At 34.3% G+C, this 25,028-nt stretch overlaps 2 protein-coding genes across 2 annotated transcripts; both read right to left on the bottom strand.

Moving 5' to 3' along the window:
* Positions 1-7,441: 7,441 nt before the first annotated feature.
* LOC137639241 (uncharacterized) lies at positions 7,442-9,753 on the bottom strand. Its single transcript, XM_068371534.1, has 2 exons — positions 7,930-9,753; positions 7,442-7,550 (listed from the first exon to the last, which is right to left on the bottom strand). Exon 1 carries the CDS (start codon positions 9,649-9,651, stop codon positions 8,638-8,640), a length of 1,014 nt encoding a protein of 337 aa, XP_068227635.1. The 5' UTR covers positions 9,652-9,753; the 3' UTR covers positions 7,442-7,550; positions 7,930-8,637.
* A 500-nt stretch (positions 9,754-10,253) lies between these two features.
* On the bottom strand, positions 10,254-15,760 carry LOC137639806 (uncharacterized). The gene is made up of 4 exons (XM_068372048.1): positions 15,313-15,760; positions 10,764-14,933; positions 10,452-10,616; positions 10,254-10,279 (listed from the first exon to the last, which is right to left on the bottom strand). The coding sequence occupies exons 2-4, from the start codon at positions 14,470-14,472 to the stop codon at positions 10,254-10,256; spliced, it is 3,900 nt and encodes a 1,299-aa protein (XP_068228149.1). The 5' UTR covers positions 14,473-14,933; positions 15,313-15,760.
* Between the last annotated feature and the right edge of the window lie 9,268 nt (positions 15,761-25,028).

The raw sequence follows: 25,028 nt of genomic DNA on the forward strand, positions 1-25,028 counted from the left end.
TAATAATTTTGTTTTATTATTATTATTATTATTAATATTATTATTAGCTAAACTAATTTACAGCCCTAGTTGGAAAAGCAGGATGCTATAAGCACAAGGGCTCCAACAGGGAAAAATAGCCCAGTGAGGAAAGGAAATAAACGAAAAGACACTACAAGATAATTAATAAACAGTTAAAGTAAAATATTTTAAGAACAGTACCAAAACTAAAATAAATCTTTCATATATAAACTATAAAAACTTGAAAAAAAAGAAGAGGAAGAGAAATAAGATAGAATAGTGTTCGTGAGTGTACCTTCAAGCTAGAGAACTTGCTTATATTTACTATAATTTTATTTTATTTATTTTTTGCATTATTATAGATATTTTTTATACTCGAATTTAATCGGACCATATGCTTTTGATAATAATAATAATAATAATAATAATAATAATAATTGGCTCTGGTCTCAAGAATTAGAGAAATGACTAGTTATGCAGCAAAAAATTTAAATGATCGATTCATAGAAAACGTAAAAAAATCAATCATAGAAAATGGAATCAAAGCGGCAATACTGCAGATGCTCAGCTGTTGACTGCTCATTTACATGTTAAATTACCTTCTTCAGGCTTTGCACATTCTGGTCCTGGTAATAGCAACGAAGACTTTGTCAAATGGCAATAGTTAAGGAAACGAGGCTTTCATGAAGTCTGAGTTACAGTCGTTGTAGTGATTGTAATGATATTTGTTTAATTCGTATACCGATGCAAGTTTCGTATTTTAGTTTTTTATGTATTTTTACTATTTATATTGCATTCGTGAGCTTAATTAAAACATATTTCATTCCTTTATGTCTCATGTTAATGTATCATTTATATATATTTATTTTTTTAGAAATGTGTGTTTGCAAAAGTACATATAAACTGTTGTTGTTGTTGTTATTGTTGTTGTTACAACCCTTGTAGGAAAAGCAGGATGCTATAAGCCCAAGGGCTTCAACAGAAAAAAATAGCTCAGTTAGGAAAGGAAATAAAGAAATAAACTACAAGAGGATTAATGAACAATTAGTATAAAAACAGTAACTACAATGAAATAGATCTGTCATAAACACATTATAAAGAGAGACTTAGGTCAGACTGTTCCACCTGTTCAACATAAAAACATTTAATGCAAGTTTGAAGTTTTGAAGTTCCACAGATTCAACTACCCGATTAGGGAGACCATTCCACAACTTGGTCACAGCTGGAATAAAACTTCTAGAATACTCTGTAATATTACGGCGTTTACTCAAAATTCATGATTTTAGGTACGAAATTATTAAACATAAAACAACATAAAGACTGAGTACTCTCAAAAAAGATATTTTAAGTATATAATTTATTAAGAATTAAAAGATATGTAAGTACTGTATAAGATTTTAGTGACTCCTTGAACTATTCAATTATTAATCTTAAAGTAACATGTTATAAATGAAGATAATATTTTATTTTACATCAATATTGTAAGTTGAAAATGCTCAAAGATACCTGTGATTTTAACTTGCAACCAGGATGCTCTTATTTACAAGTACATAGCATTGCCTAATTCACCGTTCGAAGCTGGTGCCACTATATATATATATATATATATATATATATATATATATATATATATATATATATATATATATATATATATATATATATATACATACATAAAATAACCCACTATGTATGAAAAATGAAATTTATTTAGCTTCAAAGGGTTATTTTATTTATCATAAATACACGGAAAGTTGTATATTTTAATGTATATATATATATATATATAATATATATATGTGTATATATACACATATATTATACACACACACACACACACACACATATATATATATATATATATATATATATATATATATATATATATATGCGTGTGTGTTTGTGTGTGTGTGTGGTTTTTCTGTTTATCATTTTGTTAATTGAATCTTTTTTCATACGTAAATGGATTCTCACATTTCTTTTTTTTAATTAGGCATTATCATTATACTCAATAGATATTTTGATCTATTTATTTTTAACTTTGTAGTTTTCATGACTTTATAGTAAATATTTTCGTTTTCTTATCATTGTTTTGTTTTTATTAGACTCTATGAAGGACACAATGATACAACTATATCTTTTGCTATAAAGTTTAAATGCTAATGCTCTCTTCTAAAAAAGTAAAAACATGACAAAGTGTATAACAAGTGCTCATTACTTCGTGAACTGCGCAATTCAAATGCATGATTGAACTCACCTGTATGTTGTTTGTCAATACAATGTTCAATTTCACAGCCAGTGAACATTGCTGAATGTATTTTGAACAAATGAACGTAAATTTATGTTGTCACCTGTAGGTTCTCACTTGTATAGCAAAGTCAGATTTTTTTTTTTTTTTTTTTTTTATGACCAGAGTTGGATCCCAAGGGGAGGGGATTTGTTGGTGTGATTGGGCTTTCGCTGCAGAACGTACAGTGTATTTATTTATTTATTTATTTATGTTTGTTTGTTTGTTTGTGATTCGCATAACCTAAAAACTCTTTGACCGAATGTCATGAAATTTGGTGGGATGATTGGAAATGATCCAAGGACAATTTTATTAGTTTTTGGGAGTGATTGGGTCAAAGGTCAAGGTCAGGAAAAGGTTAAAAACATCTTTTTGCTATATCGTGGTCAGTTTTTATTTGATTTGCATAAAACTAGTGCCAAAATGCGCATAATTCAATTGTTTATCTTCTGATTTGAGAGTAATTGGGTCAAAGGTCAAGGTCAGGAAAAGGTTAAAAACGTCTTTTTGCTATATCGTGGTCAGTTTTTATTTGATTTGCATAAAACTAGTGCCAAAATGCGCATAATTCAATTGCTTATCTTCTGATTTGAGAGTAATTGGGTCAAAGGTCAAGGTCAGGAAAAGGTTAAAAACGTCTTTTTGTTATATCGTGGTCAGTTTTTATTTGATTTGCATAAAACTAGTGCCAAAATGCGCATAATTCAATTGCTGATCTTCTGATTTGAGAGTAATTGGGTCAAAGGTCAAGGTCAGGAAAAGGTAAAAAACGTCTCTTCGCTACGTGGCCAATTTTTATCCGATTTGCATGAAACTAGTGCCAACATGTGCATAATTCAATTGTTTATCTTGTGATTTGAGAGTGAGTGGGTCAAAGGTCAAGGTAAAAACGTCTCTTTTATTTACGCTTGTTTGTGATTCGCATAACTCAAAAACTACTGGACCAAATTCTATGAGATTTGGTGGAATGATTGGACATGATCCAAGGACAATTTCATAAGATTTTGTTAATGATTGGGTCAAAGGTCAAGGTCGCGAAAGGGTAAAAAACGTAATTTGCTCTATCGTAGTTAATTGTTATTCGATTTGCATAAAACTAATGTCAAAATGTTCATAATAATTTTTTTTATCGTTATTTGAGAGTGATTAGGTCAAAGGTCAACGTTGCTAAAGGGTCAGAAACTTCCTTTTGCTCTATCGTGGTTAATTATTATCTGATTTGCCTGAAACTAATGCCTAAATATGCATTATTTATTGTCTATCTTGTGATGCAGCGAAGGCGAAGGTATGAGTTCTACCGAGTAGCCGTACTATAGTCAATTTTTTTTAGCGAGGCAGATTTGTAACGACTCGCAGCGGTCCCCTTTTAGCTCGGAAAAGTTTCCTGATCGCTGATTTGTTGGACAAGATAATTCTAACCAGTCAGCGATCAGGAAACTTTTCCGAGCTAAAAGGGCACCGCTGCAAGTCGATGCAAATGCGCCTCATTAAAAGAAATTGACTATAGTTGTATGGTTCTCTAGTTTTGTATGGAGTGGAAGGAGTGTGAGTTGGCGTATGCTGCAGTACGTACAGTTGCAAGCAGGAATCCCTAGTACACCTCTCCCCAAAGAAATGTACACTGTCACGCCCTTAATTCGCGGCAAGTAACCAAACAGACAGCGTAGGGATAGATGGTAGGGGTGGTGGGCGGGGCCAAACCAAACACAGGAGCTCGCCGTGTAGTAAGCATGTGGACGGGTGCAGTTCTCAAGAGCAAGGTGTACCAGAAATTTTTGTGGCTAACTGTACCTTAACTTAGCTTGAATGTTATTTTATGATACTCTCTGTTTTTTCATTAAAAATAAGTCATGGGGATTTGAATACCTAATATTCAATGTCTGTCAAAACTTATAATTTGTTTTGTCTTATTTTTCTTTACATAACATTATTATTATTATTATTATCATTATTATTATTATTATTATTATTATCATTATTATTACTAGCTAAGCTACATCCCTAGTTTGAAAAGCAGGATGCTACAAGCCCAAGGGCTCCATCACAGAAAAATATCCCAGTGAGGAAAGGAAATAAGGAAGTAGATAAACTACAAGAGAAGTAATGAACAATATAAAATATTTAAGAACAGTAATAACATTGAAATAGCTCTTTCATATATAAATTATAAATACTTAAAACAAGAAGAGGAAGAGAAATAAGACAGTTATTTTGCTGCTATGGTACGCAGCTCTTCTAGGAGAAGGACACTCCAAAATCAAACCATTGCTCTGTATTCTTGGGTAGTGTCATAGCCTCTGTACCATGGTCTTCCACTGTCTTGGGTTAGAGTTCTCTTGCTTGAGGTTACAGTCAAGCACACTATTCTATCGTATTTCTCTTCCTCTTGTTTTGTTAGATTTTATATAGGAGATATTTATTTTAATGTTGTTACTATACTTAAAATATTTTATTTTTCTTTATTTCCTTTCGTCACTGGGCTATTTTCCCTGTTAGGGCCCCTGGGCTTATAGCATCCTGCTTTTCCAATTAGGGTTGTAGCTCAGCATTTAATAATACTAATACTACTACTACTACTACTACTAATAATAATAATAATACCCATTGAATTAGTAAAGGTAGACATCGTAATAACCATGTTCAAAATATGTAAGACATTTTTTTCCTGAAAAGAATATTGTGCAGTTCTTGCAATTCTGAAATTTGATATTTCCATGTATATCTGCATATTATACTCAATTTTTTTTAATGAGGCGCATTTGCACTGACGCGCAGCGATGCCCTTTTAGCTCGGAAAAGTTTCCTGCTATCTGATTGGTTAGAATTACCTTGTCCAACCAATCAGCGATCAGGAAACTTTTCCGAGCTAAAAGGGCACCCCTGCGAGTCGGTGCAAATCTGCCTCACTAAAAAGAATTGACTATAGTATTGGCATTATGGTTTATCTATAAGGTAATTTAGCGTAGTTATATTATCAGTTTCTCACTATTATATGATTGCTTGATGCAAATATTTACGCCATTTCTTAGAATATTATACGTAAAGATGTTTGCCATTCTTCGACATGGATACACCAGAATCGATAGTAGAAACTACACTTTTGTGAAATAGAGACAATTACAAATAGTATATTTTTTACGCTATTGGGTTTAGTGGTCCAATATATTAACTGCAATAACGAATAGTAATTTTCACGTTATATCCTCTATATAATAAAAACCAACTCTCTCTCTCTCTCTCTCTCTCTCTCTCTCTCTCTCTCTCTCTCTCTCTCTCTCTCTCTCTCTCTCTTTATATATATATATATATATATATATATATATATATATATATATATAATATATGTATATAATATGTGTAATATATATATGTATATATGTGTGTATATATATATATATATATATATATATATATGTATGTATGTATGTATATATATATATATATATATATATATATATATGTATGTATGTATGTATATATATACTGTATACATGTATATATAAATATATATATATTTTTTCTTTTTTCCTGTCACTCAGCAGCCACTCGGAAACAGCAATCTCCGATAAATTGCTCAAAATAGCGTGTTGTAATTAGGAAAGGTGGAGGCGGGGGGGGGGAGGGGAGTTGAATAACCTATATGTGAGCGTGTGTGAATATCTATTTAGGAATGACGGGTCGCGTACGCTAGTATGTATTATATTGCTTGTTTAATCTGTTTGTGCAAGTAGATTTCAGTACTCGAAAATATTAAATCCAGCTGTAATAGAAGCTTTCCGACATAAAATTATTTTTCAAGGTGTCAATTTGAGTAGATACAGAAATTCATTTATAGCTGGAACTATGTGATTCATTTTGAGAGTAATCCTCTTATAGCTGTTAATAATAACAAAATCAGTGCCTCATTTACATAACTGTTAATAACTGTGCCTTTGTTGGAGAATTCTATTGATACATTATTCGAATAAATCCAGATTAGTGACATTTTCAACAAAAATGTTCGTGATGAAATTTCATATGAAGGTCACGTCTTTTTTGTTTTATGTTTTGTATATTTTTATATTTCATATTCTAAAAGACAATTTAAATTGCTTTTTACCTCCTCCGACGAAGTTGGAAGGAGGTTATGTTTTCCCTCGTGATGAAATTTCATATGGAGGTCACGTCTTTTATGTTTTATGTTTTAATATATTTTTATATTTTATATTTTAAAAGGCAATTTAAATTGCTTTTTACCTCCGACGACGAAGTTGGAAGGAGGTTATGTTTTCCCTCGTGATGAAATTTCATATGAAGGTCACATCTTTTATGTTTTATGTTTTATATATTTTTATATTTTATATTTTAAAATGCAATTTAAATTGCTTTTTACCTCCGCCGACGAAGGTGGAAGGAGGCTATGTTTTACCCCCTTTTTATGTGTTCGTTTGTGTGTGTGTTTGTGAACAGCTTCCTGGCCACAGCTTTAATCAGAGTAATGAAACATGCAGGGATTAACTGTTATGTTGATGATGCTGTTACTCTTCTTAAGTATTTTACATTAATTGTTCGTTACTTCTCATGAAGTTTATTTGTTTCCTTATTTCCTTTCCTCACTGCATGGCTATTTTTTCCTGTTGGCGACCTGTGGCTTATAGCATCCAGATTTTCCAACTAGGGTTGTAGCTTAGCTAATAATAATAATAATAATAATAATAATAATAATAATAATAATAATAATAATAATTAGTGATAAGGATAATGATGATTGATAATAATTAATAATAATTAATAATATTTGTGGAAGATAGTTAATGTATTTTTCTTTTTAGAGAAGGTGGCATTTTACATTTCCTCTTCCCATTCTGTTTACCAAGTGATATAGTAATGCTCCAAGTTTCCGATGCATAATTTTGGAAAAATAAACAGTTGTCATCTGTAAAACATTTTCCCATTTTCCTTGAAGTTTTTTTTTGCTTTAAACGTTTGAGAAGGGAACGTTATTTGCATGAAATATGAGGGAAGTACACATGCCTGTATTTGCAAAGGCTGAGTAATATTGTGAAGTGCTTTGAAATGCACGGTTAAAGGAACTGCTTGTTTTCATTATGAATTGACAGTGAGGATTTAAACCAAAGACAAAGAAAACTATTGAGTTTAATAAGTGAAATTATAAATGTTGAATTGCCGTTTCTCGTCTTGAGAGGAAATCACCCGAAAAGCTGTCTTCGGATGTATGCACCACTTCCTCTCCACAGTAACTCATCTACCATATGTAAAGGACCTAAAATAATAATAAAAATGAATATAAACCTCTTGAAAAGAATCAATTTAACGTAAGAAATTAATCGACAAATTTAACGTGAAGGGAATGAAATTCAGCAAGCTAGCTTCGTGAAAACGTAAATTTCGTAAATGAACACTCGTTACTAAATAAGAAAAACAATATATAAATTACGTTCGTAGTTAATCTTAGTAAAAAAGAAACACTATTGGTTTACAAACCAAAGGCACAAGTATAATGGTAATTATAATGCTAAAATCCTTTACTTTAATTTTTTCGACGTGTTGGCGACCATAATTTAAACTATAATAAGCGTAAATCATATCTAAGAAACAGATCAATCCTATTGAGCCTGCATAAGGTCTCTCAACTGACTTACGTTTCTTTAGATCCTGGTCTTTCGTGGATAGATGATAAGTCCAGTTGCTCGTGTTGCCTCTCCGAACTTGAATTCCTATCGCTCGTCCTAGGTGTCGTTTATCGCTCCATGACACTTGAAAACTTCTGGGTAAAAAATTTCAGAAAATCCCCGTTCCGGATTGCTTTCTGTGTTGGTCTCTGACTCTACCCCGCTGGGAATCTGTCTTATTGGAATCTGCCTGCTCTGGATTCTGGACCGCTGAATATAAATACTCAAAAGGCACAGTGAGTGGATATTTAACTGTCAAACAGTCAGTTTAAAGAACTATTCAGGCTCAATAGTAAACAGTCGGAAATTATCCTATAGTCATAAAACAAATTACCATTAAACAAATGCCCATAGTTCCAACCACCACCAAAGTAAACAAAAGACACAATGTACTTTTCAATACAAACAAAAATATACGAAAAGCATAAAGATATTTCTTTACACTCCACACCAAGGGTTCTACATTTAATTTTTTGTTAAATGTAGAACTCTGGAATAACTAGAAAAATTTCAGCCTTTTCTTTTACATTCCAGGCCAAGGGTTCTACATTTATATCCTTAGTAAATGTAGGACTAATCCCAAATTATATATGAATATATATATATAATTGTGAAATGAGCAAAATTATGTACAATTAATAAACCCAACTATGTACAGTTATGTTCCTGAAAGGTTCCTCAAATGTCACTGATCATACCTCGAGTCTTTTGCATGCTTTGCAGAGCAGCTTTCCTCTTGGGCCTCTCTTTATTCTGAGGCTTATCTTCCCCCAGGTTTGCCGTGGGATCGGTAGTATTAACAGAAATATGATCTGTCAATGTTTTAATATTTGATTGTGACATTTCCTTGCGCGTTAATATAGGGATTAAAGATGTGACGTGTCGTCGAACCATCTCCCTGTTTTTACCTTTAAGCAGAACAGCGTCAGTTACTTCATCAAGTACGTTAGTTTTAACGTCTTTAACAACTGCCAATGGGAAATTGGTAGGTTTGCAATTCTCCTCTTTTATCAGTACAATGTCCCCTACCTGTAATTTTTTGTGGGTAACCGGCTTATATCTACTTTTATCATTGACAGCCTGAGACATCAAATTATTCAAAAATTCTGCATTGTAGGTTTCTATCAAATGTGTGCGCACTTTCTTCAGTTTCTCATAACTTGTTCTTATGGTATCAATAGGGTCAGTGTTTAAAGACCAATCAGGATCATTGCTAGTGGGAAGCGGCTGCATGGCTGGAATAAGATTCAAAGATATTAAGTCCAAGCCATGTATTAACTTCTCTGGGGTAATAGGGTCTGGAATTACGTCATCACTGGTATCTCTTAGACCTTCCGAGAAAGCAATAGGCCTTCGATTAACCAGGTGAATAGTTTGTGAAACCACAAACTCAAAATCTCTGTATTGAAGAACATTTTTCTTGATTGAGCAATGAAGCAACTGACGGACCATCTTCACACATACTTCCACTAATCCCCCAAGAGGATGATGGCCTTTAAAATATTGCTCAAATTTTAATGGCCGTACTCCTTGTTCTTCAAAAAAATTCTGGGTTTCTGGATCATTCAGAAAGTCAGTAATTATGTTAGCTCCTGCAACTAAGGATGAACCAAGATCAGATAAACATAATTCAGGCACTCCATATTCAAATGAATGAAGCTGTAAAGCTCTAATGAACTCACCTGAGGTCATGTCAAGACAAACTTTTAAATTAATAGCCCTAGACCAGAGGCAAGTTATGCAAAGAATCCAGACTTTCACCTTTTTGCCATTGTAAAGTACAAAGTAAGGGCCTATGTGATCTATGAATATAGTACGAAAGGGAACACTAGGTGGTTCTTGTCTGAATAACCTGTAGGGAGATTGATTTAGTTTAATAGCTCTCTGCTTCAGTTTTCTACAAAGTATGCATTCTTGCAGGATGCGTTTCACAACAGAGAAACAGTGTGGAATCCAAAATAGTCTTCTTAATTCAGACAAAACCTTGTAACAGCCTGAGTGATACATTTTCTCATGCAAATCTAAAACAATTAATTTTGTGATGTAGCTATCCTTAGGAAGCAAAACAGGAAATCTATAATTCTTATCATTTTTCCATCTTGAGAATTTGCTTTTCACTCTTAGAATTCCCTCATTATCAGGATATACATTGAGTTGGTTAACAATGTTTGGGATATCTTTAACGAACGTAGAACCACTGTCAAAATACCTGAATATCTCGGGAAAATAAATGTGCTGTTCTATTCTAATTATGTAATTCATTGCCTTGGCATACAAGTTTTCGTCAAGAACTCTCAGGTTTCCATACCTCTCAGGATACCTGGAGTAAAATTTGCATTTTAGGCTCTCAATAAACTTAAACACGTACCTATAAACAGATACAAGCCTAGACAAACTGGAAAATTTGTTTACAGTCACCAAGTGCTCTGGTTCTCCCTTAGCGGCTGCACCAGTAATAATTTGGTCGGATTTGAAAGACGCAGAACACCCACCTGTTGATGCTAAATGTTCTGCACATTCCTCTTCGGTGGAGCCGAAATTAATTTGATTGTAATTCTCCGAAACAACATCCCCTGATTTTGCCCTGGGGTTTGGTACAATGATATTGATTATATCACTGCGACTTGAATAGAAGTTAGCAGATTCTTTCAAAAACACTGGCCCAGAGAGGAAATTAGACTTAACGGTAGTTTTATATGAAGCTACACGAGTGACAAGGTCAGCTGGATTTTCAATACCTGAAACAAATTGAAATCTTATAGGATGCATCTCACACAAGGTAATTAAATGTTCTAACCTATTACGGATAAAGGTGCTGTGTTTATGCATCTTATCTAATTTATAACAATGGGAATTAATCCAGGATAAGGATACCAAGCTATCAGAAAACAAATGGAGTTCTTTTATGTTGATTGCTTCAACACATGAGGGCCCAGTTAATTCCTTATAGGTATCTATTAACACTTCTGCACCCAAAGTAATGGCCTGAAACTCAAGGGAAGGCATGCTCTTCCCAGATAATTGCTTATTCACAAAACGGTTCTTAGCTAGAACAAAGTTCACTTCTAATGACTGGATATCCTGAATAAAGATAACAGTTCCGTATATATCCTTACTACTATCTGTAAAGGCAATCAGTTTATATTCTCCATTTCTCTGGCCAACAAATCTTCTAATTCCGAGGCTGGGAGAGGAATTTGCTTGTCGACATATGTTTTTCCATTCTTTAATTTCTACATCCGGCAATTTGGAGTCCCAGGTATAGGACGAATCACATTGTAATTTATGTAGAAAGGGTCGTGCTCGATTCAGAATGGGCAAAGTAAAGCCAAATACATCATAGTGACTGGCAATAGTTTTCAAAACATTCCTCTTTGTATTTGCCTCACCATCTAAAACTAGAGGCTTAGTGGATAGGGTATCATCAACTCTATCCCATAAGAGCCCCAATAATTTGACTGATCTGCTAGTTTTCTCTCCAGAGCTGTTATCAATTTCCTCTTGAATTTCAGTATCATTTGTTACAAACTGCTGAAGATAAAATTTATAGGGCTCAAATATTCCTTTTAACTCTTGAAAGGCCCACTTCAATTTTTCACTATTATTTGCAGTAATACTGCCATTATCCATATATATTAATGAATAAATGTGTCTTTTAAGCATATTTACCTGGTCATCATCATCAGTGTCAATCATCAAAATCTTATAAAGTCCAAGTAATAATATGCAAGGGGAACAAACAAGACCAAATGGAAGTCTTAAGCTACGATATGCAACAATACTGTAATCTCCTTTTTGTACATTACGATGCCATAGAAAAAGTAACTTGCTGGAATCTAGATCAGAGAGGCATATGTTGAGAAAGGCTTTTTTAATATCAAAACACAGGAGTTTGGAATCAAAGCGTAGCTGTAATAAAGCTGTGGTGATCTTTTGGTTTAAACAAGGTCCACTCAACATGGCTTGATTGTGACTCATGGTTACTCCCTGTAAAGGATTATTTTCACATAAATTAGATAAAAATACTACTCGACATTTTGTAGTGTCACGTTCTGGTTTAAATACTGCCATGTGGGCCAAGAAACTGTGATTTGGATTTTCCTCCAAGTACTGATCAAGGTTGTCAATTCTTTCTATAATGCCTTGTTCAGATTGCTCTCTAAAGCATTGGTCGATTAATTTCAACTTTACTCCATCACCCTTAGAGTATCTTTGGAAATTTGAATTTAGAATTTTAGTAGCTAGAGTTTTATTTTGCCCTAGCAAATGTTTCACTTTGTGATTCCAGATTAGTGGCATAATTAACCTGCCGTCTTCGTTACGCCTTGTATTTTGAAGAACATAATTTATTATTCTTTCGTTTTCCACTACCTTACCGGGAAATATTTGCGTGTCATAATTCAAGGTATCTGTACAACACTTATCAAGGATCTCTTGAGTAGCTCTTTCCAAGGAAGCATAATTGATTCTCCCCGCATCGTTCACTATTGCTATCCTGCCTTCACTTTCTGTCAGATCATCACAATCTAGGAGAGGATCTAAAGAATTATGACTTGAAAGGGCAAGATCCTCACATGTATACAAAGGCACTTCAGCTTTTGTCTGTTCTTCCCCAAAGCAAGGAGGGAGGTGCTTCAAATTGCTCCTAATTTGATCTGTGTTACCCACTAGCATTACACCTGCAGCAGTCAAGGAATAAACCGACGGTGCATCATTCTCATTACCCCCAAATGAAACTGTTGTTTCAGGAAGACAATAAGCAAAATTTGACCCGAGAATAAAATCTATGTTATTAATTTCATCTTTTCCGTCCTTCAAGAAGTCATCCGCCAAGGAATATCCCCTGTTCATAAATTCCCGAACAATTTTCTGCAAGCCAGGCAATTTCAATGAAGTGTGAATAGATGGCACACCCGTTGCTTCAATCTCGTAAATATGATCTCCAATCGTCAAAGGCACTTTGTAAGACTTTGTATGATAAACTTTGGAAGAGTTAAATCCATTGATTTTGATTCTGAGATCAGAATTTATGACAGGCAAGTTTTCATACTTTGCCCTCTCCTCTAATATGAAGTTTGACTGACACCCGCTGTCCCTCATGCAACGAATCTTTGTCTCTCCCTGAAGGATGCAAGAAAAGGTAGGAAGTATTGCGTGGCTACAGTCTGTGACTTTGAACGACTCAGAAAATCTCTCAACAAATATCATGCTTGAATTACTCTCCTTCACAACTCGATCACTTTGTTTAGAATTTTCCTTTTTCAATTTTACATTACTTTGACCACTATCCCTCAGGACTCCACTGCTTTCTTGGCCCATGCATAGAAATCTGAAGTGCCAAGCGCCACAATCGCAACGTTTCCGGAAGTGAAATTTGCAGGTATCCTCATTATGATCCAACCTGCCGCATTTTATACAAGCCTTCAAATTTCTTAGCTTGTTGATTTTTAACTTAGGTTCAGGATACTTTTCACATTTGTGAATGGGATGTGAGGAGTCACCATCCTCATTACATAAAGGACACACTTTGAAAACGTTCAGTGACGGGCCTGTTTGGTAATCAACATTTGCAGCAAAACTTGTAGCTCTCTTAGGACAAAGTTCTCTTGCTTTATGTTTAATTTTATACTGTCGTTGACTGGTTAAATACCTTTCAGTGGCTTCAAAAAATTTATCTGCTATCTGATTCAAAGATGGCCTGGTTTCGTTGGTGATATGAATTAAATGAGATTGGAAGTTCTCATTTAAACCATGCCAGGCAAAATACTGTAAAATATCTTCTGAAGTTATTTTTAAAGCGCTAATGGATCCGCAAATAGAATTAATTTTCCCTATGTACTCAAACGGTTCTGTATTGTAATCAAGTTTCAGATTCGACATTTGTTTGATGACATTGAATTTTCTAGTGACGGGAGAGGCTAAAGCATTCAACAAAAGATCTCTTGCTACGTTATAAGAATGCTGTATGCTGTCCAGGGAATTTATCAAAGACAAGGCACGCCCTGAAATTTGCTGTTTCAAAAGTAAAAATTTATCGTAGTCAGAATAATTGAAGCGTTTCGTCGTATCTTCAAATTGCTGAAAAAACCTAATAAGATCCTCTCCCTCTTCACTTTTGAATTTAGGTAAAGGGGCAGTTGCGCTCTTAAGCATGCTGTTCAATGTGCTTCCAGAAACTTCCAGACTGGAATGATTTGGACTGGATGTAGCTAGATGAGACAGAGTAGACAAACATTCATTGATCCTATCTTCATACTTACAACATTCTTCAATTTCTATATCATTTTCAGCTATGGCTTTCGTTTCATCCTCTGAGTTTAATTCCCATTTCAGGGTTCGAATGACCGAGTCGGCCTTTTCAAGCTCATCCTGGAGTCTTTTCAATTTACTAACAAGGCAGTTTCTCTCCCGAGGAGTGTTATTACCAAAACTGTCTAATTCAGAATGAATACGGTTGACCTGTCCTCGATAGTTAGCCCTAGAGCTAATCAGAAATTTCAAGTCTTTTGACATGCCTGCAATCCCCTTACAAACCTAATGAAATGAATATAATCTAGAAAGTCACAAATGACTCATTCAAAAAAAAATTGAACTAGACCTCCCGACAGAAACTGCTTAAGGGGCACAATGAAAAGTCGTTAAGACCTCTAAGTAAAAGTAACCAGTTGTTAAAAAACAACCCTAAATCACCAAAACAAATTCGAATGGCCGAGCGGATAAGAAAACAAAGGACGGAGAAACGGCAACAACTAGCAAATAACCAACAAGTCCCTGTTCGGGCGCCATATGGTAAAAATTATGAATTGACAGTGAGGATTTAAACCAAAGACAAAGAAAACTATTGAGTTTAATAAGTGAAATTATAAATGTTGAATTGCCGTTTCTCGTCTTGAGAGGAAATCACCCGAAAAGCTGTCTTCGGATGTATGCACCACTTCCTCTCCACAGTAACTCATCTACCATATGTAAAGGACCTAAAATAATAATAAAAATGAATATAAACCTCTTGAAAAGAATCAATTTAACGTAAGAAATTAATCGACAAATTTAACGTGAAGGGAATGAAATTCAGCAAGCTAGCTTCGTGAAAACGTAAATTTCGTAAATGAACACTCGTTACTAAATAAGAAAAACAATATATAAATTACGTTCGTAGTTAATCTTAGTAAAAAAGAAACACTATTGGTTTACAAACCAAAGGCACAAGTATAATGGTAATTATAATGCTAAAATCCTTTACTTTAATTTTTTCGACGTGTTGGCGACCATAATTTAAACTATAATAAGCGTAAATCATATCTAAGAAACAGATCAATCCTATTGAGCCTGCATAAGGTCTCTCAACTGACTTACGTTTCTTTAGATCCTGGTCTTTCGTGGATAGATGATAAGTCCAGTTGCTCGTGTTGCCTCTCCGAACTTGAATTCCTATCGCTCGTCCTAGGTGTCGTTTATCGCTCCATGACACTTGAAAACTTCTGGGTAAAAAATTTCAGAAAATCCCCGTTCCGGATTGCTTTCTGTGTTGGTCTCTGACTCTACCCCGCTGGGAATCTGTCTTATTGGAATCTGCCTGCTCTGGATTCTGGACCGCTGAATATAAATACTCAAAAGGCACAGTGAGTGGATATTTAACTGTCAAACAGTCAGTTTAAAGAACTATTCAGGCTCAATAGTAAACAGTCGGAAATTATCCTATAGTCATAAAACAAATTACCATTAAACAAATGCCCATAGTTCCAACCACCACCAAAGTAAACAAAAGACACAATGTACTTTTCAATACAAACAAAAATATACGAAAAGCATAAAGATATTTCTTTACAGGTGGAGTTGGAAAGAGGGTCTCGAGTTTTTGAAATCCAGGATCAGGTGAATCTCGGATTTTTGCAGTTTTTTTTAGAAAGGGATGATTGGGTAAAGAACTATTTCATGACAAAGGAAAGAAAGTCGGATCAATCTTGTTTTCAGTAGATGACTTGAGGGGTTTTCCTATATTTTCAGGAATTTTCAGGAAACGGAATAAAGTCTTTATGTAATTACAGTTATAAGGGGGAATGGCATATCTTCCAATAATGACTGTTTTTCAGTAATCTTCAAGCAACGGAATAAAGTCTTTTTGAAATTACAGTTACAGGGGGATGAGCATATCTTCTAATAATGACTGTTCTTCAGGGATTTTAAGAAAACGGAATACAAGTCTTTTTAAAATTACAGTTGTAAGGGGGAAGGACATATCTTCTAATAATGACTGTTTTTCAGGAATTTTCAGAAAACGAAATAGTCATTTTTTTGTGATTACAGTTATAGTGGGATGGGCATATCTTCAAATAATGACTGTTTTCAGTAATCTTCAGGCAACAGAATAGTCTTTTTGCAATTACACTTATAAAGGGAGTGGTATTTCATCAGATTATGAGTACTAGAATAAGGGGAAGCATTTAAATAACATGATTTATTGGAAAAATTTATTTACACATATGCAGTTGTTTCTTGGGCTCGTTCATAAAGGGTGGAAGTTGGGTCTTTTATATCCGTAGAAGCGTTCTGATAAAAGCCTATGCTTTTGGCGAACGCACCCTGAGGGGGATTTCTTTGTTTTGCAAACGCATGTTGAAATTGGCCTTTTGTGTTTGTGAATGCATTGTTAGGGGGCTACTTCGGCTTTGCTGAGACGCGAAGGGAGAAAAGTTTTTTTTTTTTTTTCTTTTTTTTTTTTTTTGAAAAAGGGGGAAGGACGAGGGTTTTCTTGGGTATACGTATTGCTTGTAAGTGTTACTCAGAATTTTTTGTGTGTATATATATATATATATATATATATATACATATATATATATATACATACATATATATATATATATATATATATATTTATTTATTTATTTTCAAACCACATATGAATGCTTCGTCCACTGACGCTTTCTTTGTCTTGCCTTGGGATTTGCTTCTCTCTCTCTTCTCTCTCTCTCTCTCTCTCTCTCTCTCTCTCTCTCTCTCTCAAGGCTCACGGTGACACTTCTATGACGAGAGTTATGAATCAACTATTGTTCTCTAGTCTTGGGTAGTGCCATAGCCTCTGCACCATGGGCTTCCGCTATATGTGTTTCCTCATATCCTTTCCACAACGGGCTATTTTCTATGTTGGAGCCCTTGGACTTATTGCATCCTGCTTTTCCAACTAGGGTTGTAGCTTAGCTAATGATAATACTAATATTAATCTGCCTTGTCCCTTTATAATTATTAATATTATTATTATTATTATTATTATTATTATTGTTGTTGTTGTTGTTATTAACATTATTACTATTATTATTATTATTATTATTATTATTATTATTATTATTATTATTTTTTCTTTTGCTAAGCTACAAGCCTAGTTGGTAAAGCAGGATGCCATAAGCCCTAGGGCTCCAACGGTGAAAATAGCCTAGTGAGGAAAGGAATCAAGGAAATCAATAATCTACAAGAGAAGTAATGAACAATGGAAATAACATTGTTATCGTTCATTGTGAGTATTATCTGGAACAAATGAAACTATGAACAACGTATTTTGTACTATGTCATGTAACTTTGTAGTCTGAAGTCAAACCAGGAATATCTGGACAAAGCTAAGGACTCACAATAGCTCCGTATTTCTCTTTTTGTTGATTGAATTTCTTAATTTACGGTCTTACTCAAAATTTTTTATTATTATTATTATTATTACTTGCTAAGCTACAACCTTAGTTGGAAAAGCAAGATGCTATAAGCCCAGGGGCCCCAACAGGGAAAATAGCCCAGTGAGGAAAGGAAACAAGGAAAAATAGTATAGTTTAAGAACAATGACATTTAAATGAATATTTCCTATATAAACTACGAAAACTTTAACAAAAGAGGAAGAGAAACGAGATAGAATAGTGTGCCCGAGTGTACCCTCAAGCAAGAGAACTCATGCATGTGAAGAGCCTCTTTGTCATGCTCATTTAGAATGCATGCAATTAAAAAAAAATAACTGATTGAATTAAGATCAACAAAGGTAAGAGATTTTGTAACAAAATAAGGCCGGAATGAAAAGTCAGACCTTTGACTATTCATGTCAGTGGCTTAAAAGGACTCACGAACTACACTATCTTTTATCTGGCGTTCTAAATCATTTACTTATATTTCAAATTGGTTTTCGAGCTGCGTTCATCTAAAGTAGAGTTTATTTCGAGTATTTACTTTATTGTTTTGATATAAACTAAGATTTATTTTATGTGGGTTTGGGGTGAACAATGTCATGTGAATAAATTCAACATGTATTCAAATACATTTTGTTCATGAGTTTTTTCTGCGTAAGATAAATGACAGGGAAAATGAACTGTATTAAAGAACAGACGATTGCAGACTACATGAAAATAAGATTTTGGAATATGAAATAATCAAGATTAAATGGAATAATTGAGGGAATCTAAGAATAATAAGAAAATTTATAATTTAACAGGTAAAATAATTCTTTAGAACATACGGTTTTAAAGACACAGGAAAATTGGATGTGGAAATATGAAGTGTATTATTATTATTATTATTATTATTATTATTATTATTATTATTATTACTAGTTAAGCTACAACCTTAGTTGGAAAAGCAGGATGCTATAAGCCCAGGGGCCCCAACAGGGAAAATAGCTCAGTGAGGAAAGGACAAAAAGAAAAATAAAATATTTTAAGAATAGCAATAACATTAAAATAAATATTTCATTTATAAACTATAAAAAACTATCAAAACAAGAGAAAGAGAAATTATATAGAATCGCATGCCCGAGTGTACCCTCAAGCAAGAGAACTCTAACCTAAGACAGTGGAAGACCACTGTACAGAGGCTATGGCACTACCCAAGACTAGAGACCACTGGTTTGATTTTGGAGTGTCTTCCTAGAAGAGCTGCTTGCCATAGCTACAGAGTCTCTTCTACCCTTACCAAGAGGAAAGTGGCCATTGAATCCGAATAATTGAGGAAATATAAAATATGAAAAAATTTAGAATAATAAGAAAATTTATATCAAACGAATTGCTAGAATGTTATACTCCCTTCATAAAACTCGACTACGCACAACAGAATTTTAAAACAATTTAGTGGATAAATAGCTTCTGGTTCTCATATGATAATGTATGCTGTTTGACAAGAGGATAAAAGAGATAGTGGGACACGTGCTTGCTAGCAAGCATACACAAACAAGAGTTCTGATTAGCGCTTTAGACATTAAATATTTTATAGCAGGTATGTGTGAGAGAGAGAGAGAGAGAGAGAGAGAGAGAGAGAGAGAAACGAAATATATGAAATTTTTTATAGGAAGTGTGTTATTAGGAGAGAGAGAGAGAGAGAGAGAGAGAGAGAGAGAGAGAGAGAGAGGAAATATATGAAATATTTTATAGCAGGTGTGTTATTGAGAGAGAGAGAGAGAGAGAGAGAGAGAGAGAGAGAGGAAATATATGAAATATTTTATAGCAGTTGAGAGAGAGAGAGAGAGAGAGAGAGAGAGAGAGACGAAATATATGAAATATTTTATAGGTAGTAGGTTGACCAGGGTACCAGCCACCCGTTGAGATACTACTGCTAGAGAGTTATGGGGTCTTGTCTGGCCAGACAGTACTACATTGGATCCTTCTTTCTGGTTACGGTTCATTTTCCTTTTGTCTAGACACACACACAACGAATAATCTGACCTATTCTTTTCTTATTCTCTGTCCTCAAACAACTGACAACACTAAGATTACCAAACAATTCTTCTTCATCAAAGGGGTTACTGCACTGTAATTGTTCAGTTGGTACTTTCCTCTTGCTAAAGGTAGAAGAGACTATTTAGCTATGGTCAGCAGCTCTTTTATGAGAAGGAAACTCCAAAATCAAACCATTGTTCTCTAGTCTTGGGTAATGCCATAGGCTCTGCACCATGGTCTTCCACTGTTTCTTGGGTTAGAGTTCTCTTGCTTGAGGATACACTCGGACACACTATTCTATCTAATTTCTCTTCCTCTTGTTTTGTTAAAGTTTTTATAAATTATATTGGAGATATGTATTTTAATGTTGTTACCGTTCTTAAAAATTCTATTTTCCCTTGTTTCCTTTATTCACTGGGGTATTTTCCCTGTTGGAGACCCTGGGCTTATAGCATCCTGCTTTTCCAACTAGGGTTGTAGCTTAGCAAGCAATAATCATAATGATAGCAGGTGCGTTATTGAGAGAGAAAGAGAGAGAAGGATTTGAGTTTTTCTGGAGAGAGAGAGAGAGAGAGAGAGAGAGAGAGAGAGAGAGAGTAGAAAATACATTGAATTAAAGTAATTAGGACCACAGTCCGAAAGACTGCATCTAAAAATAGCCATTTTCCCCCTCACTGTTGACGAAAGGGGGAATTTGCTCTGTGTTTACATGCATTTAATGGAAAACTATTTCCCTCAGTAATTTTGCTGTACAAGTCTTTCATTTGGCATTTTGTTTACTTTTTATCCTTTTAGCCCCAGGTAGTTTAGTCGGACATGCCTCTCACAAAGTAAATTAGAATTACCATCAAGTACAGGGAATGTCCAAATGCTGGGTTTTCAATGTTCTCTCCTGTGAGGAATATCAGATATACACTGCAGTGCGAATGGTATACTGTAGGCATTAAGCCTGTAGCTTGACCCATCTTTTTAACTTTCTCCGTTAAGGGTTGTAGTGGCCTGTTGGTAACGTCATTGTCTGGTGATCGCCAGATTGAGGTTCGAGTCCCCCTCAAACTTGTTAGTTCCTTTAGTCGCTGCAACCTCACCATCCTTGTAAACTAAGGATGGGGGGTTTGGGGGAGCCAATTGGTCCACTAGCTGAGTTATCATCAGCCTTTGCCTGGTCCTCCCTGTCTTAGCTTGGGTGGAGAGGAGGCTTGGACGCTGACCCTATGGACATATGGTCAGTCTCTAGGGCATTGTTCTGCTTGCCAGGGCAGTGTCACTGTCCATTGCCTCTGCCATTTATGAGTAGCTTTTAAACCTTTAAACCTTCACTCTGCTTTCTCTCCTAGTCTCTTTTATGAATTACTTCACTGGGCATCTTCGGAATCCTCCCGCACCCCCTGTTGGAGGGGGTCAGGTAGCACAGATTCTTTGATTTAATAACCTCTTATTATTATCTCTGCCAACGAAGTTGGAAGGAGGTTATGTTTTAACCCCTGTGTGTGTGTGTGTGTGTGTGTGTGTTTGGTTATTAAAAGCTTCCTGGCCACAACCATAGAGTAATGAAACTAGCAGGGATTAACTGTTATGTATAAAGATAGAAATTGTTACATTTTGAAATCAAGGTCAAAGGTCAAGATTAGAGTCGAGCAAAAGGTCGAAAATAAGCTGCCGCGGTGGAGGTCTACGCTCTACTGAGTGCCGCTCTAGTTCTGGAGGCCTTCACCTCTATCTGTTTGTTTGTGAGTAACTTTACACAAAAACTACTGTACCGATTTTGACCAAACTTGGTACGGTATACAGTAGTTATGGTGGGAATGACCCAAGGATGAATGTGAACCATTTTGGATAAGTACATTTGATAGAAAAACATAAACTACTTTGCGCTCTCTCTCTCTCTCTCTCTCTCTCTCTCTCTCTCTCTCTCTCAAAATATAATTTTCGATTATGTACATTCAATTACACAATTGACAGATAAAGACAAATAAATAATTCTCTCTCTCTCTCTCTCTCTCTCTCTCTCTCTCTCTCTCTCTCAAAATGTAATTTTCGATTATATACATTCAATTACACAAATGACATCAAAGGACAAACAAACAACTCTCTCTCTCTCTCTCTCTCTCTCTCTCTCTCTCTCTCTCAATATAATTTTTTATTAGTAAATACATTCAATTACACAATTGATATCAAAAGACAAACAAACAACTCTCTCTCTCTCTCTCTCTCTCTCTCTCTCTCTCTCTCTCTCAAAATATAATTTCTTATTAATAAATACTTTCACTTATACAATTAGGCTAACAAAATAGACAAACAAACAACTCTCTCTCTCTCTCTCTCTCTCTCTCTCTCTCTCTCTCTCTCGCTCTCTCTCTCTCTCTCTCTCTCAAAATATAATTTTTCGATTATATACATTCAATTACACAATTGACATCAAAAGCCAAACAAACAACTCTCTCTCTCTCTCTCTCTCTCTCTCTCTCTCTCTCTCTCTCTCTCAAAATATGATTTTCGCTTATATGCATTCAATTACACACAATTGACATCAAAAGACAGACAACTCTCTCTCTCTCTCTCTCTTTCTCTCTCTCTCTCTCTCTCTCTCTCTCTCTCTCTCTCTCTGAAAATATAATTTCTTATTAGTAAATACTTTCACTTATACAATTAGGCTAACAAAAAAGACAAACAAACCTCTCTCTCTCTCTCTTTCTCTCTCTCTCTCTCTCTCTCTCTCTCTCTCTCTCTCTCTCTCTCTCAAAATAATTTTTTTTATTAATAAATAAATTCACTTATACAATTAAGCTAACAAAAAAAGACAAACAAACAACTCTCTCTCTCTCTCTCTCTCTCTCTCTCTCTCTCTCTCTCTCAAAATATAATTTTGAGATTAATAAATACTTTCACTTATACAACTAGGCTAACAAAAAAGACAAACAAACAACTCTCTCTCTCTCTCTCTCTCTCTCTCTCTCTCTCTCTCTCTCTCAAAATAATTTTTTTATTAATAAATACATTCACTTATACAATTAAGCTAACCAAAAAAAGACAAACAAACAACTCTCTCTCTCTCTCTCTCTCTCTCTCTCTCTCTCTCTCAAATTGCGTACGATATGCCTAATGGATTTCCCGCTGATCTCATCATTTGATTACTTGGTTCATTTAGTCACTCGTCTCTCTATTCACTGAAATTCTACTACTTTTATTAGCAGAGCATGAGCCATTTAATTATAGGCCGAGTCGTCCTAGTTCGAAGGGTAGGCCTATGAGTAGACATATGGAATTACATTTTCCTGTATCTTTTTCTATCATTATTTCCCTCTTTTAGTTTTATTCCCTCTTCCACTGCCTTTGGGTAAAGTACTCTTGCTTGAGGGTACACTCGGGCACACTATTCTATTTTATTACTATTTCTCGTGTATGGTTTGAATTTTTATAGTTTATATATGAAGGATTTATTCAAATATGTTACTGTTTTTAAAATAATTTTTTTGGATAGTTCATTACTTCACTTGTAATTTTTTATTTTATTATTCCCTTTCTTTGCTGGGCTATTTTTCCTTGTTGAAGCCCCTGTGCCTATGGCATCCTGCTTTTCTAACTAGAGTTGTAGTTCACCTTATAATAATAATAATAATAATAATAATAATTTTAGTATTTTAGTCTTTTCTTTCCACCCTCATCCCCCCATTTTTAATCGTGTTTTGTTTGTTTTTTATGGTTTCGTGTTCTCCAACCTTCGGATTTTTTTTTACCTTTTTCTTTGTTTCCATTTTTTTTCTACTTCTCCGGTTTTAAATTCCATTTTACATATCTTTGTTTCCTTATTTTATTCGTCATTCATATCTTATTTCTGATTATAAGTTTTTTTTTTTTTTGGGGGGGGGGTGTTCAGATTTTACCATATTGTCATTTTTATGTTCTCTCCATTCTCACTTTTCTTGAAAAAAAAATTCATACATTAATTATTATTTCCAATTTCATTCCTTTTCATTTATACATTGTTAATTCGTCCAGGGCGATTATTATTATCAAATATCAACGTACTGTGACTATTTCCCTCATTCTTCTCCTTACCGCTCCTAATATTTTTTTTATTTTTTCCTCCTAAATTCTTCTCCTCCCTATTAGCCTTCTTCTCACGATCAGTTCTCATTTTCTGTATCTCTTCTTCATTCTTATCCTCCCTATTATCCTTCTTCTCACGACCTGTTCTCATTTTCCTTATCTCCCTTACATCACCGTTGATTCGTGGCTGGAAAAGTTAATGTGAGAGAGAGAGAGAGAGAGAGAGAGAGAGAGAGAGAGTTACAAGGAGTTATAAGGATTTTAGATGTCTCTGAGACTTTTTAGTCTATTTGTTCTTTGGTAGACCGATTTAGTTTAAGCAGTTTGAGAGTTCTAACTTATTCTTGAACTCGTTTACTGTGTTACTGTTTACTACATGAGAGAGAGAGAGAGAGAGAGAGAGAGAGAGAGAGAGGAAATATTTTATAGCAGGTGTGTTAGTGGACGAGTATATGCAAGAGAGAGAGAGAGAGAGAGAGAGAGAGAGAATATAGTAGTTGTGTTAGTGGGTGAGTATTTTCAAGAGAGAGAGAGAGAGAGAGAGAGAGAAGGGGGGAATATAGCAGTTGTGATAGTGGGTGAGTATATTCAAGAGAGAGAGAGAGAGAGAGAGAGAGAGAGAGAGAGAGAGTGTGTGTGTGTGTATGGTATGCAAATATCAACGCTAATATATCACACCTTTGCTTTTATGCTAATAAGATTACAAGATGGATGACCTGAATATTTTTTTTTTTCTGGTCTCGAATCTCAGTTGAACTTCGTTCTCATTTGCAATATCTCTCTCTGAAATGGCCGTTCCATTATACAGCTTGAACCTTTTTTTTTTTATTCAAGAGATATTAGGATATTATTTTTGAAAAGTTAAACGCCAAAATAGGACAATAAGCTTGATAAGATTGAAAATAAATTGATGCTCAGTTAAGAAAATATTTCTTTTTTATTTAAAGGATATTAGGAATATATTTTCAAAAAGTTAAATGCCAAAATAGGACAATAAGCTTGATAAGATTGAAAACAAATTGATACTCTCGAAATATAATTGTTCATTACCTATAGTTTATCTATTTTCTTATTTCCTTTCATCACTGGGCTATTTTTCCCTGTTGGAGCCCTTGGGCTTTAGCATCCTTTTTTCCAATCAGGGGTGTAGCTTAGCTTATAATAATAATAATAATAATAATAATAATAATGAATATAATAATTAGTAATTGACAATAATAATAATAATAATAATAATAATAATAATAATAATAATAATAATAATTTATCATTATTGTCAGGGATGGAAATATTCACTCCTATCTGCGAGGAATGTTGAAAATGGATTTCCAATGTATAAAA

The sequence above is a fragment of the Palaemon carinicauda genome, chromosome 4 (assembly GCF_036898095.1).
Source record: "Palaemon carinicauda isolate YSFRI2023 chromosome 4, ASM3689809v2, whole genome shotgun sequence".
Lineage (NCBI taxonomy): Eukaryota > Metazoa > Arthropoda > Malacostraca > Decapoda > Palaemonidae > Palaemon > Palaemon carinicauda.

Coding starts and splice junctions, on each gene's coding strand:
- LOC137639241 (XM_068371534.1), bottom strand. CDS start 9,651: ATGACCTCAGGTGAGTTCATTAGAGCTTTACAGCTTCATTCATTTGAA.
- LOC137639806 (XM_068372048.1), bottom strand. CDS start 14,472: ATGTCAAAAGACTTGAAATTTCTGATTAGCTCTAGGGCTAACTATCGA. Junction 10,617..10,763: donor TAAACACAGCACCTTTATCC/GTAATAGGTTAG, acceptor TCTCTGGGCCAG/TGTTTTTGAAAGAATCTGCT. Junction 10,280..10,451: donor AGAACATTTAGCATCAACAG/GTGGGTGTTCTG, acceptor ATTTTACTCCAG/GTATCCTGAGAGGTATGGAA.